General features: G+C 27.5%; 1 protein-coding gene across 1 annotated transcript in view; it reads right to left on the reverse strand.

The window, feature by feature from the left end:
- LOC132920369 (uncharacterized) overlaps positions 1–21,506 on the reverse strand; it is a 202,870-nt gene that overhangs the window by 83,237 nt on the left and 98,127 nt on the right. The window contains 1 exon segment of the mRNA XM_060982710.1: positions 10,853–11,466. Within this exon segment, the coding sequence (XP_060838693.1) occupies positions 10,853–11,370 (518 nt within the window). The 5' untranslated portion in view covers positions 11,371–11,466.

Below are 21,506 nucleotides of genomic sequence, written 5' to 3' on the forward strand. Positions count from 1 at the left end.
AACTTAATACAATATAATATGAAGTTATCTTACAAATTAATATGTCTGGAGTATTACTTTTTTTTTACTACTTATTATAATCTATTTTGCTACAAAATATAAAATACAATAAGTTAATTAGCAAATAGTTATCATTTTTTTTAGTTTTTAGTTTTTTTTTTTTTTAAAAGATCTTTAACCTATGATACGTAGATAATTACAATTAAATCACAATGATATAATTCAATAATATAGCCAATAACAATGAATTTAATTATAATTAGTGTAAAAGAATGTTGATTTCTATAGTTTAACAACAATTATCTGTCAATTCTTTAAAATTTCTCTATGTTCTTTTGTCGATTTTCCACCATTTTAATGAACGTTTTTCTATGTTTAATTACTCTCTATAAACGGCTCTGAATTATGGATTCAACAAAAATATTGAACGGAATGATTTATTTTTTCAATATATTTGATAATATATTTCAACACACACAATATTTTATTTACATACAACATGCAGCGTATAAACACAAACTTTGCTTGATTTTAAATTATATAACAATATTAAGAACGTATAAACTTTTGCAAAACAGATGGTTTATTTATCTTTTTAATTCGTTCCAAAATCGCAATCATTTGTTTTAACTATAACTCCGCTACGCACACATACAATATATACTATATTGTTATACTAATACAATATGATATATTTTATTACTGTAAACCTAAAATTAAATTAAATTTAAAATTTTTAAAACATTTATGTTTTTTCTTGTAAAAAGTAAATAGGTACTAAAATAAAAAAATAAGGCAAGTTAAAATGTATACGTTATATACATGAATTGGTTATATAAAATATGCTTGATTACGTTGGCTGTAATAGAAATGATTTTAAATACTATGTTAAACGAAAAATACGTCATATGCACGCTCTGTATATTTTTCATTAATATTCAATCGAGGCATGTCGATTAGGCGTTATTTCAATGGTGAAAAAGAATGAATATTGTGTAATATCATCGTGCACAACATAATTATGTTTTCAGAGAACATTCAACGATTATTGGCCAATGTAAACTTCGAATTTTAATCAGATGTAATGTACTAAATATTACACCGAATAATACTAAGTAGTAGGTATAATATACCTGGTAAATATATAAATTTAAATTTGAAAATCGTTAAAAAATAAATTTTAAATCATTGACGTGATTTTGTATAGGTGGTTGGTACTATAACATTTCTGATTTTTACTAAGCTTATATTATATTATATATTATATACTGCAGTATATAATATATTATTTAGTTTATTTTACAATATGATGCAAATTAATGTATATACTATATAATATATAGGTACCTAAAAAATACAAATACTAAACATTAACAAGCAAGTTGAAATTCGTATACTTACATAGTAAATAAAATACGTTTTTATTTAAACAATAAAGTTTACTGTATACTACGAAAAACTTTCGAGACCACTTCAATTTTTAACAATTGTATATATCATCTTTATTTTTAATTATTTCATGATTGAAAAATTTAGAATTAAAATAACTTATTAGTTATTTTTTTACCTAACTAAAAATATTATAAAATAAGAGGCAAGGTCAAGAATGGAGTTATGAACTCATAAAAACGTTTTAAATTAACAATAGAATTCATAAATTAATTAATGTTATTTTTAAAATATATTCCTAGCTTACAACTAGTATTATACGTGTATTAAATTTACATAAAAACTATAAAACATATTAATCTGAATGATTTGTCATTATAATGATAGGTGTCTATAATAGCAAACATTTTATAAAATGAAAAATAAATTTAGGCAATTTATATAATAGTAATCGCATCTACTAGGTATCTATTATAAATTAATTTAAATCATATAAGTCCGTAATAAAAAAATTACAAAGATTATGCATGATATAGTTATGAGGTACCTACATCTATTAAAAAAAAAATATATATATACCTAACGTGATCTAGGCACATTGGGAAATAAATTTATATTTGAAATAAATAGCTCTTGGTCATTCATTATTTGTGATTTCCTATAAGTACACTTATTTAAAAATGACGAGATTGTTTTACTGCTTATATCATATTTTTGAGATACGATTCAATACAATATTTATTATAATATATTTCATAATAATTATAGTACATGAAAGATATAAATAATATTGTGATTTTTCTTTAAATTGTATTTAATTATTAAACTGGCTAATATTTATTTAATGTTTTTAACTTATAAATTAACCAGTAATTAAGAACAATCCTAATTAAGTTTGATTTTATTTACCCTTAGTCTATTATTATTTTATTAATTATTTCATAATATATTTGTTACAACATTTATTATTAAAAAAATAATAGTTTTTCTATTAAAAATAGTAGTTTTTCAGGTTTTTCTTTTTACATTAAATATAAACTAATAATATTGTTAAAATATGTTGTATGTTTGTTGTAGGTATCTATTAGTTAATACAAATTATACAATACATAATCAATAATATAATCTTTAATGTCATTGATTATTTGTTATAATTGATATATATAGATATTACTTTATTTCTATATAATATGAATCAGTTAAGTATAAAAGTTGTATTGAAAAAGCATTCTTGTTAAAACAAAATTATACTATTGTATTTCGATTCTCAATTTAAGTGTATTTTTAAATATAATTGTCTAAATTAGAACTTTTAACCCATTTTGAAGTAATGGTTTGTGGCTTTGTGTCAATGCACGTATACGTATTTTACCAAGGATTTTTGATTAGCTGCATTGCGTGTAGTCATGTTCAGTATCCCAGCACGTGACTTAAAGTTAAACGATTTGAACATGATTCCAATATATTTACCAACCACAGTTTTAATAATGAATTGAAAGTACCTGGGTTAAATTAAAGTTTTCTTTTATACATTTTAAATAACATTTGATACTCCAAGACGAATTCAAGTAGTTTGTAGGTAAATTATAAACCAAACCATGTTTTTCGAATAAAAAATTTAAAACCAATTATTATTATTTATTTTTCAGAGATTTTAAAATTTAATATTTATTGTTATGATACTAAAAAAAATAATTTTACACATATTTTAAAATGGGCACAAATATTGTTATAATTAAAGGCATCAAATATTTGTACAAATATATAAACGCAATGTTAACAAGTTAAAAAAAGCATGTAAATATTTTGACACCTCAAAAATAAATCTTACTCATTAAAATTTAATTCGGCAGTAGGGCCGTTAAAACGCAAGTAAATATTTGTGTTTAGTTTATACATTAAGACGTTAACGGGCACAAAAAATATGTTAAAAGATAAAGAGAGATGATGAAGACAGAGATGGATAGGTGAGCGGTACATTCTATTCAGGGATTAAACAATAAGTCTATTTAGGGATTTCGTCCTTGAAATAAGAACGAGAGAGTCTAAGATTCTTAAGTAGTTTTTATATGCCGTATATTATATATAAAGTTATACAATGTATATATATGTACATTTTAAAGTCATTGTCGAGTTTTAAATTTGTTTATTTATTAGGATTACCATGTAAGACGTTTCTCAAAAAGTTTTTTGCCCATATCAAACAACCGTGCGCGCCACAAGGGTCTTAGACTTATCCGGTGGTTGATAGAATCCGTATTAACGATAAAAATCTGACTAACAAAAAACAATTATGAAACTAAAAATACAAAAATTAACACTGTTCCGTAGTCGGCAATAAAACCACCGTATTAAATGATGAATTTATCATGTCATTTGTGAGACAGTCTTTGTTATTATAGTATAAGCATTTATAAAAGAATAAAAAAATAAAAATGATATAATATGAGATAATGTTATTTATTTAGTTTTTCTACTGCAAACACGACTACACGAGACAGATGGATTAAACTCAAGTGAAAATTGTCGTAATATTTTTTTTCACACAAATCCACATCAACAGTATAGTATTTATGTGGAAGAAATGTATACTTATGCTAAAAAATCCATTCAAGTAGCGGAAGCTTGACTTTTTATAATATTATTTAAGCATCCTTAAGCTTAACACATAATACCAGTATATTGAAATGTATATATTTCTTTATTTATTATGCACATTTCTATTTATTTTTTAATAAAATGCGTATAATACGCATTTATCTCGTGTTTAATTACTCAAGTGTCAAATGCCCATTTGATTAAATATATTAATTTCAAAAGGCAATAACAAGAAAATAAATCAAAACTTTCAACAGCCATTTTAAATATTATATAGGTACTGCAGGGAAATCCATTTAGTAAAATTATAATGTCGCGTTTAAATTGATTTTCTGGAATTTTTCATTTACATAAAAGTGATTTTTTTTATTTATAACTGTAAATAATTTAAAAAATGTGTTTAAGTTTATTATTGATCTATTTTCATTAAAAAAAATGTATATATACATATTGATTGTTTGAAGAATTCTGACTGAAAAAGTATTTTAAAAGAAATAATAAAGTCACATTGTAAATATACTTTTGAAAGTTTGTTAATATAAAACAGTTGCATAAAAAAAATCAATATTCTAAGTATATCATTTGTTATATAATATATATATAAGCTATACGTATATTGTTTATCGTAAATTATGATATACACTGTATATTTTTAATGTGTATACAATTACTCTTTTAAAATGATCACTCAGTCTAATTATCTTAAAAGTTAAAAAAATTAACATACATTATATCTTAAATTATATAATAAATATAATTATGCTTATTGGTCTTAATATTAGCGAATAGTAAAATTTAACAACAATTTATTAAAACCATTAATATTATAATATAATAATTTCATATTAAATGAACATATCTATAGGTATAAAAATTTTATATAATATAAGATGGACAGAGCACACTTACTGAAAAAATAAGGAAATTCTCTTAGGTATACGCTTTTAAACAACTTAAGTCCCTTTTAAACCAAAATCAAATTAAAACTGTTTACAAAGCAGTAGTAGAATCAACACTATCCTACTGAATAATTGTACGGGGAGCAACAAATAAGAAAAATCTAAATATACTACATATGAATTTCGTGATTATTCTAACTATGTTACATTAAAATTAAAATTTACAGAGTGGTTATTAGGTACAACAAGCTGCTGATTGTTAATAATTATTATTTACTTGTAATTTTTTTATTATAGTTAAGACTCGCGAGCCTCCACACGAACTTGTTCAGTGGAGCCTACTACACATGATTATTATAATATATTTATTGTAATTTTTTGTATTAAATTAATAATAATAATACTAGGTAAACGGATAAACGATCTTAAACTTGGTGAATATTATAGTCATACTATGATATTAGAAATCTGTTAATATACTGTGACCCTATTCTATTATAATGTAGTATAAACAATCATGAACGATTGAATAATAACTGAAGTTAAATACCTATACCCACAGGCTATCATTTTTTAAAACGTTATCGTGTTAAGTGTTATGTTAGGTCTTTAAAAATGTATATCATAATAATATTATATTAATCTTTGTTTCGAATGCATATTTTTGAATTGATCGTGACATCGTGTGCATAAATACTACAATAAGGACTCTAGACCAATTTCTAAGACGAGCGAACTCAATGAAATATAATAGGTATGTATAATAGGAAAATATCAAATCATTATTTAGGTAGGTATTAATATTGTGTACAAAAAAATAGTTCTACTGAACCTAGATAAATTTTAATACCATTGTTGGCAGCAACTTTCCGAACACGTATGATGCGTCCATTGACGAAATCTACTGAAGGGGTAAATCTAAAATTTCGATCCATAAACGATTACTGCATAAGATCTACACGTAAATACAGTACACTCGATTGATCGCCGTCGTTACCGTATAGTGTATACCAGCGGTTCTCAACCTTTTTATATTCGCGTACCACCTACACAGTTTGAAAATTTTTAAGTACCATCTACCATTTTTTTTACTTATTAATAATGTATATATGTTAATGTTATATGTATAGAATTTTATTTTATTAGGAATTACAAAATTATGGGAATTAAGTATTTAATGTACAAAATGAAATGAAATGAAATGAAATATGTACAATTATTATTATTATTTATTATTACGATTACAAACCTTCACACCATCAAATAAACCAAATAATATTTAATGTTAATAATGATTAATTCCAATTTTTTTTTATAAAGGGAGATTTTCTTCGCGTACCACCTATGAGCTTTCCACGTACCACTAATGGTACGCGTACCACAGGTTGAGAAGCGCTGGTGTATACCATAGGCTCAGACTATTAGAGTGTAGCAAACGGGTAACCGTGAAATTTTCCGTTGGTCAATCTTTATAAAATGGCCAACGTTATTTACTTATATACAGATATATAGGACCATATTGATATAACTTAATCCTTATTCCATGTCTTTAGAGCAGAGTTTCTCAAAGTGTGTTCTGCGAAACCTTGGATTCCGCGGGACAATCTCAAAAAATCTCTAAAAGTTTGGGAATCGCTACTTTAGAGCACCGACATTTAAAACAGTATAATATTCCAAAAGCTTAATAGAAAGTATTAGGTATCGAAAATAAATTATATAAATATTAATAGATTAATATAATGATTTATTTCACCACAAATTGCAGTAGTATGGCTTTATATACATTTTACTTTTTATCACTTCTTTTATACCTTTGCTAATCTTATTTACACATAAAACCACTATTTACTAAAACTAGAATTGGACCATTATTTCTTTAAATGTAAAAAGCCGAAAAATTTAATTTTAAAACCTAAGCTGAGATTGTAAAAACCTTACAGATTTTATGTTCGTTCGTAATAATAGTGTGGTGTGCAGTGCTGCGAAATTCCGGCAAAATGAGTCTGTTGACATGCTTATATCTACGTACATATATTCAAGCCTTATCTGCACCGGTACGACAAACCGAATGGCCCATTTCCCGAAGATTACGTTTTGGCCGCCACGTCAAGGTAAAATGCACAATGTCATCTATATTGTTCACCAGATTTTTGTGGGGATAGCCAGTTTATTATGCCTCTAATATACGACTGTTATTTAGAGTTAATTGTATTTTGTATTTGCTTATTAAAACGTGATGTACTTAAATTGGTAAAAATTAAGTGGAGGAGCTCAATTAATAATTTAAATACTGCGTACTACGCCCTCCTTTAAATCAGAAATCTTCAGTAAAATAATAAAATTATTCAATCAAAAATTGTAGAAAAAAGTTAATGAAATAAATTTATATTGAAAAATAATTTTTATTAAAAATAACACTTTCCTGTCTTAATGAAAATACTTAGTAAGGGTGCTTTCGAAATATAAAAATGGCGGATCAACTTCATCCGATTGCGCATTTCCTATCCCAATTCAAGCACTAAAAATGTGTGTATATTATAAAGGTTTGTAAATCTTATGAAAAAAACGCTTTTGTAAAATAGTCACGTAACTGAAGCAGTGAAGTATATGAAGATTTTAAGTTTAACATAATTTATAATATTATGATTTATTATTGTACATAATCGTTGCTTCGTTTATTGTATTTGTACCTATACAAATTTGTAAGATCCAAGTTAAATGCTTGTACAAAATATTTTTGATGGTGAATTAGGAAAGTGAAAAATGTTTGATACCAAATGTATGTCTCTGGTTAAGTAATACACAACATTCATAAATATCATAATACAATTCTGAAGTGGTAATAAACCTGAGTTCTGAGTAGGTAGGTTTACTCCAGTAAAAGCAATATATTCAAGTGTGTTTATACCTGTAGGTAGTAATGAAATGGACTGTAAGGACTTATCCGTTGCAGCAGTAGGTGTAATTCCACTGCAGTGTATTACGCATGTTCAGTGTTGTGACTTATGAGAAATATCGTTTTCGTCCCTATGTAACCTGCATCACGAATTCAGGGGTGTTTATTAGGCCCGGGAGATTATTCCGAAAGACACTTTTTCTGATAGTAAAAAATAGTAGCCTTAATGCGATACGCTAAAATGCAGCACTATACTACTGCACTTCAAACATATCACATTATATTACATAAGCACAGTAGTTTTTGAGGGAATCGCAAAGAAGTGTAAATAAACAAATACCCAAGCTGTAGTTTGAACAGAAAATCGGTTTTTGGTGTTCAATGATTTATCGTTGCTTTTAAATTTTAAGATATCCGCCCAAATGGCACACCCATGTGTCCAACTCCTTTATTATATATTATTGTTTTGTGTAAGTACTATATATATATATATATATATATAATATATCAGTGCAATTTTACACTAGTATTACATTTAACGGCTTTAATCATAAAGGCCTACCTATAAATAATTTAAGGTACCTATAACTATAACTACCTAATGGCCGTGATAATCGCGTGTTAGTGTTATCGGGCGTGTAATATGGGGAACGATCATCTGTTATCATGATTCATTACACGTATAAGTTATTGTACATTTTATATATAAATATTATATCTTTGATCTATCGTGCGCTGTTCATGTGTTAATTTAAAAACTTCTATTCGTTATAGTTCTTCATACTCGATTTCCGATGAACGGGTTGCAACAGGCCAACCCATTTCAATGATATATAATTTTCGAGTTGAAAATTAATTTAGGTGAGATCAATTTTCTCCAAAAATAAGAAAAAATTTTCTTCTATCGTTTATTTTTATTAAAATAAAAATTACTTTCCATTTTATTTTTTTAGATGAGAAACATATTTATATTCAACAAGATATTAAAATCATATATGATATACCTATTCACTTTTTAAATAATAGAATTATTATATTATATACAAGCGTATAGTAAAACACTTGGAATTTTAATAATTTATAAGGAGTTAAAAAAAAATTATGTTTATTTTGTATATTATATTTATTCTGTTATACAATTGTTATTAAATTTTTTAATTAGAATTGATTACAATTCCAAATCATTATAAAAATTAATATTTTGCTAAATTATATTATAATGATTTTAAATTTGAATTTGTTTCATATATATTGTATTATATTTCATATAATGTATATATAATAATCATATTGACCGGAAAATTATAGGTATCGTCTATTCAAATGAATAAGAAGATAGCAAATTATTATTTTGATAATGGAGTTAAATGGTTAACGGACGAAAATAGTCTAGATTTGTTTTGTTTTAGCTTAGTTTTTTTATTGAAAGAAAAAAATGGTGGAATATTGTGGTGTCATATTTTTGGAGGTTACGGCCATTTATTTGTGTATGACCCAAATTAACCGTGCATTATCATATTTGAAAATATTGATTTACAATAATCGTAGATAATATATTATGGTAAGCGAACAAAATGGTCGCCGGATATTAATTGTCCAAATTATTGGTCCGCACGTAAAATCATTGTATAGGTATGTTTACAATTATTAGCCACTGTCATAATTTTATACAAGCGGATAATTATATATTTCGTGGACAATTTTTTTTGTATTTGATATAGTTTATTAGAAATAGTTTTTTTAGTTTTAAGTTGTTGAAAATTTCCAAGTAAGTCTAAACATTTTTTTTTAATAAAAATACAGTGTATTGTATTAGTATTTGAGGCAAATTTTTAAACAGGATAAAGATAAGATACAGTCAATTATAAGGAAAAAAAAACTTAACTATATTTCCGTTTATTATAACAATAATTAGTAATAGCAATAAGCAAATAATAACAATAATAATGATAATAATTATATTTATTTTTTTTATTGTTATACGACATTTCGGCAACGAACGAATATTTGTATAAAGAAAATAGACAGCAGATGAATGTAATATATTATTTTAATTTTTGTTATTTCATAGAAATTTCACCGCTTAATCGATGATTCGTGACCAGAATGAAGTCAGCAACCGATATAATGTATTGTGAATGATTGTATTGTGATTCTAGCCTCTTAATTACTATCGTTTTATAATTCGGTACACAGCACTATATATAGCATTATCATAGGCTAAATATTTTAATATTTAGTGGAAAATGGACATTGTTTTAGTCCGAACATTTTTTTGGAGCCTCCCGAAACTAATATTAATTTTATGATGGAAATGGACGGTTTGAGAAAAGTTAACTCGGCCGTCAATTATCCACACACAGCGTTTTTAAACCGATATTATTATAATTCTAAATCCGTATATATTATAAACAGTAATAATAATATAATATCTACTGCAGGACCGGGAACTGCGATGAGACTGTGTGATATCTACTACATGCGGGAACGGGGCGATTGTCGTGCCCAAAGTCGTATCAAAAATGCTTTTCGCGGGGCCGGAAATCCGATATCGTAGTGACGAGAAATTATTCGCGGGAGAGTGTGATGTACAATAATTATTAATAATCGCTGGTTCGGCGAAAGCGTTTAATTGATTGTACAATATTCTAATAATTGTGCGGCGTTAAGTGACGATTTCTGCGAGGAAACCGAAACCATATCAATTCTGCAGCGGAATTCGCGGGCGATTTGTAACGTACATAATATACGAGTAGGTATGCTGCGGCGGCGTACGCAAATGTATCATTTACGCGCGGATTGATCGTTGGCGGAGACACGCGTTGGCGGACGGTGTAAACGATAGTATTATTATTATACTTGGTCGACCGTTCGCTATTTATCGCAATCGCGGTTCCCGCCCGACCACCGATTCGCGGTTGGTAATATAATACCTGTAAAGCGTTGAATTATTATACGCTGGTTACGCAAGCGCTTCGCGGTGTCAAGCCGCGGATACCGAAGATACCGCGCGTTCCGGCAGTACGCGATAACTGTATTATAAAGACGACGTTATGCGCGAAATGCTCACCTGGGTATGGTGGACAGGCTGAGCGACGACCGGCTAGACAGCGGTTCGTACCGGCCGGTGGCGCTGAGCCAGACGGCCACGTCGCCGTCGTCGTTCAGCGAGTTGCTTGACGATCGGCACTCGTACGGCTGCCACAACAGCGACGATATGGCCCGTTCGTAGTTGCTCGTGAACGTCCTGCTCCTGGTTAGACTCGACACGACGCCCGTGCCGCCGCCGACCGCCGCACCGCCGCACGTCCACGTCCGCGGCCTGCGCCTCTGCGGCCCGCTTCCTTGCAGCACGACCGTGCAATCCACGGACGGCGGACAGCACGCGCACTGTGACGACCACGGCGGCGGCACGTCTTGGAGCTGGTTCCCGTCGCTGCCGGTTATCGTGTACACCGCCGTGGCCACGGCGTCCGCCGGCCGCTTTCTTGTCTTGTAATTGACGGCTGCGTCACGTCCACCGACGCCGGCGCCGCCGTCGCCGCCCCCGTTGTCCGTCTGTTCTTCTCCTCCGCCGCCGTCGATCATCGTCCGTTCCGCGGCGACACGACGACACTTTCACTATTTTTGTTGTTGGTGTTGATGTTGCTGTTGTGTTTACTGTTCACCGTTGGACGTTCTCGCCTGTACAAGCAAAAATACGTAAGACAATCAGTGGCAGTCAAATGATTTTTTCATTGGGAGGGATAAAGCTGTTTTTTTTCAAAACGAGCACTTTGATAATTAAAACATAACTTCAAGATAATAGATTAATTTATAAACTAATTAATAGGTGACAATTTACTTAAACTAATCATCATATTTTTGTTCTACCAGTTTATCCGACTAATGCAGAGTAACGTTTGTCTTTACTACATTAACTCCGCAATAAACAGCCATTAAACAGCCAAGTCATATAGACGACTTTAGGATGACATGATTATTAAACAATTTATAAAAATTGATATTTTTAACATATTTTTTATTTAACTATAGCAGAAAAGAGAAAAAACCTAAAAAGTTACATGGTTATTCTTAATATAAATGTTTTGTTTTAATACTAATTTTATTCATAGAAATATATTTTTTCATCTAAAGCACAATAGCATAGTTGAGGGAGGATTTTGAGTGTTGAAACATTTTCCAACTATATAAGGTTATATCTATACAAATTATATCTATATTTATTATATAATTCACATTTCTACGAAATATGTTGTCATAATATGGTTCTATCTCATATTTTATATTAATAATATGAATATTGAAACTTCAATGGAAAGCGTGTAAAACCTGGATCAACTAGATCTCACAGTATTTTTAATTAGAATAAAAATATTTATGTTATTAAAATTATTGATCTCTTTTAGGAAAATAACATCAGCTGTACCAAGGTACGTTTTAAATCGCTCACTATACAAAGACTTAATAATTGAAATAGTTTCTACCACAGCTAAAAACTACTACTAAAAATTCCACACCAAATTAATTAACTATATGAATCCACTAGTCTATATACATTACCCTTTAAATAACTTTCTGGAAATGTTTCACATCGATTAAAAAGACACTGGTATAGAACTTTTAAACCCTAATATCTTTCAAATGAATCGAAAATTCCTCCTGAATTATTAATTATTAAGCGCGAAAAGATTTATGACCAAATATAATACGATGAAGGTAACAAATATTATCATGAGGACTACTACGAGCGGCACGAAGTGAGATTAGGTTTAATTAAATAGACACAGAGAATTAGCCATTCTGGTCAACTGGTTTATTCTTCAATAACGAATATATTATTAATTAGGTACACTATGTAAGAGACGGTTAGTCGTGCGTATCTCAATACACAATATACATCATAATATAATAACGACTACGCCAATATAATTATGGCCAGCTAATATTATTATATAATATACACATGTATAGTCAAACGGATACCGCAAACACTATATAGTATAAACTAAAATATGGTTGTTCAACTATTAAAATACTTGTTTGTTTCCAGAATATTATGGATTCGTAACTCCACCGCATCGTGTTATATTATGCATATCAATCTATGTAGTCATGTAGGTATTTATGTAATATGGATGTATAAAGTCAACGGTATAGAATTGAGACTGTTATTATTATCCGTGATTATTTATTGATCTCGATTTACTGTATCACAAAATATCACATTTTTTACATTTTTTTCGTTCTATTTCAGCATAAGTACCTACTAAAAAATATAGGAAATGTGATCAATAAACCCTTTTCCATTTTTTTCGTATAAGGGGAGAGATGATTGCACAATCGTTCATATTTTATGTACATAAGCAACCACTGGCTAAAAGTTTGTTGAAAGTCCAAATAAATCTGCGCAATGAATACGATTTGTAAATTTGTTAACAAAAATATATTATCTTAAACAACAAGCTAATTATGTGAAAGTATGTATAGTATTACTATAATACCTACTTTATATAATTCATCTTAATGTATTAATTGGTATTATTATTATAATACATATTTATTTTTAAGTTGGTATTTTTTAAATACCTTTGAAGAAATTCCAGGCATATGTAATATTTATGTTAAATGTTTCATTTATAAAACTTTTAATGGCCTTTATACAAACAAAAAACATGGAAAAAAATACATTATTATAAAACCTTCAGAACATATATATTATTATCCTTTTACGCTTGCCTCGTTTAGTAACTAATCTAAAATTATCAATAATATTGAACTGTTGACGAATTAATTATGTATATTTTATAATGTATTGTAAATAAACAGTATCTATAAAGTTCCATTTGAATGTTGAAACGTTTAAGGTGAACATATAAATATAATTCACCTATTGATTTTTATAAAATCCTGAGAAAATTGAATAATATACATAACGAATATTGAAAAAAAACTGTTATATTATATTGCATTTTTAGAATATAAAATAATTTACCAATGGACGTTCATTATACATTTTATATACGAATATTAAATATTACGTCTTTAGGTACGCTACACGCTACTAACTATTTGCTCTACTTTTAAACTAATTACAATATGTATAATATGATATTATTCTATAAAAATTAAATATTAGTAATATTACAGTTATTTAATTTTTAAAAGTTTTGTTATGTTTTGTTTCTGGTGCATTTGAAATATGTTTTATAATTACTTTTTAAAATCATCCATAAGTTTTATAATAAACTTATGAATATTTAAGTACGAATTCCTCTCTATTTAAACTCATAATTATTGATAAACACGAAAGGATTATTTCTTAAGTTTTTTTTTTCACAACTTAAAAAGTTCAACGCATATTTTGATAGTTTTGCGTGATAATGACTAAAGTTTATAACGATGATCTCAGAGTAAGATCAAATCGTTATTTTTTTTTTAAATTATATGATGAATAAAATATGATAACGAAACAACACATTTACACATCAAGTCGGTTGGAGAAATCGTATAGTGTTCGTCGATTGACTTTAGATGAACATAAAAACACCTATATCATTATGAAGGTCAGCTAAAGTATATTTTAGTGCATCACAATTATTATGTTATGATATTGATATATATTATAAATAACGAATACTACGGAGAAGACGGGAATGGTGTAAATAAGGAGCATGTGACTATGTGAGTGGGTGCAGCTGAATAATATGATGCGTATTTTAATATATTTTATATATATATATGTGTGTGTGTATAAAGAGACTGGTATAATATTATAATATCGTACACGTGTTACGATGGATGACTAAAATGACAAAGATATATATTAATATATAGGTTGAGACGAACGCGGAAGCGTGCATGTGTATTATATGTAGGAGTGATTTCATATTAGACATGTTATAGAGAATATATGTATATTATAAATTGTTCAACAATTGAAATCAAAAGTTAAAAAGTTCTAAACATATCACTAGTATATTATTTTATTAAACCACAAGAAGTACCTATAACAATAATATGAATAGATATGTAGTTGTTGTAACTTGGTGGTATAATTTCTGCAGATGTGCATAGTTTTTTAAAGAAAATGTAAAATATGAACCAAATAAATTAAAAAATATTCATGTATTAATAGTTATTAGTTATTACTTATTTGTATAACAAGAGAGCTGTATATATTAATTTATATAAAATTAAAAAAAAAAGTAAGTTGGTACTTTTTAAATCTTAAATCCTTTAGTCTTATTTCTTTTGGGACAATGTAGTAACATAATATATAAATATAATCATATTAATTTAAATATAAATTCTAAGTTTGTTCGTTGTTCATTATGCATGTATGGTGCCTGAAAATAATTGGGTTTAACCAAAAGCCGTATATGCTATTTAAGTTGATTCATTCGTATTTCATTAAAAAGTAGTTGCACTTGAAGCATCAGTAATTTCAGTTAAATTAAATGATAAGTATCTCACGTTGTTATTGCCTGTCGCAATAATTATTATGAAAGTATAACCGGACTAAATCTGAAATATCTACCAAATTGTGCCAATCAAAATTTTGAAAGGGTGTACAAATACAGTAAATTAACTTACCGGATGAGGTATAGTCAAATTTAAAATTTATTTTAATTACACAAACGATATTTGTTTAACTTTATACACTTCTTAACTTAATTTAATTGACATTTTTAAATTTTAAGTGAAATTAACAGGTTATTTAAATCATTAAATAATACCTTTATTGTAGATGTTCAACAATCAAACAAATTTGATTTATATTTCCTAGTTTAAAATATTTTATTGTGTATGGTACATGATATAAAATAGTAATCTGGGTTTATCGTAATTCTTAACTGTTTTTAATTTCCTGAAAATTATTTGTAATTAGTAGTTTATAATAAATCATTTCAGCGGAACTATCCCAACATGACACTGTTCATACGTTACCCACTTAGTAGAGTATTTAAAGTATTAAATCGTTAACGATATTAAAATGATATCATATTAGAAAATACATTTTTATACTAATAAAAAGTTATAATAATTAACAAGGTTTATCAGTTTATTATCTGTTTTCTCGGAAATCATAATTTAAGTAGGAACATTAATGTTTAATGTTTATTATGCGTTAAATATAGTTTTAAAGTCAAACAACTTTAATATTAACATCATATTCTTTAATAACTTATTAGTTTATGACTTCAAAAACTCTATTGGTAAAAACCGGGGTAATAATTAATGGATATAACATTAAAAAAAAAAAAAAAAAAAAAAAATACGACGAGACAATAATTATAGCATATTGCTTAAATTATTATCTCAAACGACATTTTAAAACATAAGCCTTCAGGCAACAGATACAATTTTATCATTCACAAAAAATACTGTTAATATATAATTCATTATTAGTTATTACCGACTTTAATTTAGATTATTTTTAAAATACGGTTAGCTGATAATTTTTACCTACACTATGTTCGGGTAGAATTAAATAAGTACAACCATTATAAATACAGCGCGATGTGAACAAAATATGATTTTATAAATGAAAAATAAATCATAGAAAGATGTGAATTAAGATGTTTATTCCATGTAATAATTTATAATTAAATAAAAAAAAAACTAGTTAACTTTAAAATGATTAGTATATTATACAGCTATTTGTTGCTGGGTTTTTTATTAGTGCCTAATATCAACTTTATGGTTGTTGCCATGGTTATACACATGAATATTAATTGCATAAAAATTAATTACATATACAATTCCACATTAACTTGCTGGCAACGAAAGGGTCAAAATAGTATATTCACTAACATGGTATTGAAAAAGGGCTTATTTGCATGATATGTAAAATAATTTCCTCTTTGATAATACATTACTTTTGGAAGAATTTATATTACGTCAGTTTGTTCAAATCGGTCACAAAATGACAAAATGTAGGAGTGCATCAATAAATACTCTGTATACTTAAATATACATGGTAATATTGTATATCGTGTATGGTATAATAAACTATCGATTCGTTGATACCTATACATGTTTTGAAATTTTAATTTGAAGTATTTTAGCTAAATATGATAGTATAAATATGATAGCATATTTAATAACAAATACTATGATTTTATAAATCGATTTTAGTGTTTATATATGTTATTTTTACAATGAATCATTTTGATTTTTATTGCATAATACTACAATAATTATTAATTGGTGTACAATATCAATGCTGTTTGTTAATGATGCATAATGTTATAACGACTTTTTTTTATTTTATTTCCATTTAAGTATAATTCACTTTGATAGTAACATTTTTCTACATAAAATCATTCGTATTTTTAACTATTCAATTTTTCATTTACAATATGTAATGTAGATGTACACTTTTGAAATAGTGCAGTAATGCAATAAAAATAAAACTTTTCTATGGACTCGTAAAAGTCCATTGACCATAATTGACAAAGTTTTTATTACCAAGACATCTTTTTCTCTGATTATATTTATTACAATGATGTAACACAAAATTGTTTTTATTATGAAATGTATTTTTGTTGAATTAACAGTTTAAAAGATTTGAATATAAACAGTCAATTAGATGACCATATTATTATTATAAAATATATACACACAATTATAAGCTATTTATATTATTATTATAACTTGACTGTAGTTGTTAGTAATATTGCAGAATTAGGCAAGGGCTTATAATTCATATGTATGTACGCTGTAGAATTTAAACAATAAATTGTTGTTTTATTGTACTAATAATTAACGACTAATTGCAATAGTGTGCATGCCAATATGATAATAGTATGCAGGTAGTTTGATAGTTTATATCGTATTATAAATAATAAAGTTACATACATATTATGCTGAACACTAAGTGCACAATAAATATATTTGTCTATTTGAAACTGTACTGTGCGGTGGAATGTTAAGGGTCGTTTAAAATATTTAGTCTACGAACGAAAGTGGTAAATAACTATATTAGTTAAACGTTGTATCTCATTAGGTATACGGAATTTGCAATTTAACAGGATTATTATATATACGATTAGACACCGGAAGCTTTTTATACAGTTTAAACGCGCGTTATTGATTTTTCTTAGACCTCTAACAAACCCTTTTCGTTTAGACATGGGTAGTACAGTGTCAACATTGGTCGTTGCTGTTGCTTTCACGGGACGTTCGGAATAATAACACAATCGATTAAACGTGGTAGAAAAACAAATCGCACAGATTGAATTTTTAATTTTTAAGACTCCGCGCTGACGTGTGTACAATGTACATAATGTATGCATCCTGCATCGTAGTCGACAATGTATAAAATCTTGTAAACTGATAAACGTTGTAGGTATGGTATTATATTTGTTGAATGTACCTATTTATCGGGTGAGGTTAATACATACTCGTAGAAAATCGTGCTAAATGTTATAACACTAACACTATAATACAGTAACTATTACAATATTATGATATAATATATAAATAATTATTTAATTGTGAACTGTAGGTTATATATCTAGATATCTTGTTCGAATGTCTTAAAAATTATACTGTACTATATTTGTATTTTAAATACTTAATAACATCATGATATAATATTTGTATACAATATGTTATTCCGCTTAAAGCGATAAAAAAATTACCCTGTAAAGTGTAAATTATTATACTTTGGCGTATATCCATAATATGATAATATTTACAGATAAATAACATGTACAGCTATATTATTATTATTATTATTATTATTATTATTATATGACTATCGATATTTTATTTTATACGGATGTGTTGTTGGCGGCCGAGTCCGGATTCGGAGCTTGCGACGTTTCACAATATTTTTATTTCATGCTCGTAAGTTATGTGTTCGTCTGTATACAAAGCTAAACCAATAGATACTATCGTTTTACGATTTCGGTCTTCGGACGGTTATAATAATTATCATTATACAAATATATTATTTTCTACATTTAACGTTACATATACACATAGTAGTATCTTTAGTATCTCATCGATTCTAATGCAGATGCATAACATATAATAATAAATATTCTAATTAAAATATAATTTATTGTTTTTTATGGTTTTAAACAGTATACTTATGCTTTTATAGTATTAGGAATTTAGCAAAAAACTTTAATATTTAAATGCGACACAGTATTATATTTTAGCTTTATGATGGGTAACCTATAATTTGCACAATTTCTATATGATTTCCGTGAATTCTCACATACTCCCGGGAATTTCCGTCACTTCATATTCCCGGGAATTGTCCATCCTTAGTTATTACTCGGGTGCACTCGTCGGTCATCCAATTAAAATTTAATAATTTGATCATACATATATGTGTGCAGTGTAAACCTACCTCGTTGTACATAGACACGTATATTTATATTATATAAAAACACCAAATTATAATGAAGTTATACTATCCACCTGCATCAAAGTGGTTCAAAAGAGGGTACATATAATATATTTAACAAATTGATCGTAAATAAGTTCATACCTGTTTTAAAATTTTCAAATCAATAACTCCATGAAATAAATGTTATTACACCTTTGGAATTAGCCATATTATTTGCTAATTTCATTCAATCAGTTTTTAAAAAACGACAATATTAAATTTAACATATTAACTAAGTTGTTTAACCAAATTTAGATTGCAGAGTATGCTGAGCAGCTTCTATTGCCAGGAATAATATATGGAAGAATGTTGTTTTCACCTAATGGTATTTTTATTTAACTTAACTTTTTGTCCCACAATATAAATAAAATAATATTATATTTAATATGTAATTAAATTTAGTGTTCTCTTCCTAGAAAGTAGAAATTGGTATGATTGCACTACTATACCTTAGATATCATTCACGTATTATACCTATGTATTCAACATTGTAATTATTATGGTTATCTATTAATACAGTGATTCCGAAACTCACGACACATATGTATAGAATTATGACATTTCGGTTTTATTGTATTTTCCATACTTATTATATACATAATACATGTTATAATTTATATCATAATATCATGTATCACCAATATTCAAGTGTATTATATTATGTATAACAAAAAAAATATATGTTGTAATGAATGGCAATAGTCTTCAACAATAACAAATATATTATTGTCAGTTCTTCCTACATAATAATAATAAAATATGTAATATATCATGTTACGGATAAATGGATCATATCTGATTTTCCGATAATGTCGACATTACTTGGGTAAGATCAAGTTAACCAAAGTAACTTGAGTAATATCAGAAACAAAATTAGTTGATTATTTTTCTTTACATTAACCACCGCACTGATTGGATAATAATTGCATTTGTAATTGATGTTTTTATAAATATAATAGTTTATTAATATAAATATAAATAATTAATAAAAAAAAAAAAAAATATGTAATGCATATTATAATGTAGAATAGTATTCTAATAGGATATATTAGAATTAGTCTGAAAAATGTAAGTACACGCTTATTATCGCTTTATTTTCAATTTATTTTTTTTATTCGATGTATATATAAATGATATAATGTAATTTAGTAAGATCGATATCAACGAGGGTAATGTTGATCTATTATTCGAGACTTAAAGCTGCACGACTATAGATTATCTATACCTATATAATAATGTAATTGTGATTGGGATACACATATAATAAACATTATAATGATATTAACGAGTAACTATACAAAATATATAATGTACAATATATACATGTTATTGTGACCAGACGTTTCGCATTCGTGTCGGCGCGATGACATCGGTTGTGCGACGTTCGCTTAAAAACAACCGCGCGCCACATCATTAATAATGTAATATTATTGTATTGTACGTCATGCGATATTATTATTACGGGTATTATTAACGCAACGAGCAGGTGATGTGCGCACGATTTTAGACTTTCCATTTTTGCATTTTCCACATAGGCAGGTAGTAAGAGTGAGCGTGTTTGTTCAAAACCCGATACGTATAATTATATTGCACCACGTGCATTATTTTGATCATATTTGTCTTTGTATTTCTATGTCGTGTCGTTTGTTCTACATGGTTTGATGTATGTAACATAATATTGTTATTACGAGCAAAATATGTGAAAAAAAAATAACAATTCGACACACGCGCGGCCGGACTTGCATGATGTATTGATGTGGGTCGGACGGACGCTTACACTCCCGCACTGAAGTTCATAATACTTTTTAGCGCAATAATTATGCATAATTATATAAATATTATTATAGCTCTTGTGGGACGTTACCGCTGTACAAACATAATACCTATGTTATATAATATTATTATAAAAAAAAAATTGCACTAAAACCGATAAAAACGATGTACTCATCAACCGATATAGGTACCCGTAAACACATTTAGATTTTTACAATCGAGCTAAGACTTCCACCAGTCCATCAGAATCGGATCAAATACCGTCATAGTATACAATTTAACAATGAAATATATAATGGCTATATCTTGGTTGAGGGGTCATAAGTGTGTAATATTGCGAGAGCCTATATAAGCTCGTAATTACAAATAATACAGGTACTATTATTGCTTTTCAAAATGTCGGTGAGAGCTTATTTTTTGGTCGTAACTGTCTATGCTACCTTTAACTTTAATAAGTATACATAAACTCCTATCGCATGTTTTCAATAAAAATACACGCGCTCAATTGAAACTCCGGTATCGTTCCGATCAAGATCTTAACAAA

Source organism: Rhopalosiphum padi, chromosome 1, assembly GCF_020882245.1.
Source record: "Rhopalosiphum padi isolate XX-2018 chromosome 1, ASM2088224v1, whole genome shotgun sequence".
NCBI lineage: Eukaryota > Metazoa > Arthropoda > Insecta > Hemiptera > Aphididae > Rhopalosiphum > Rhopalosiphum padi.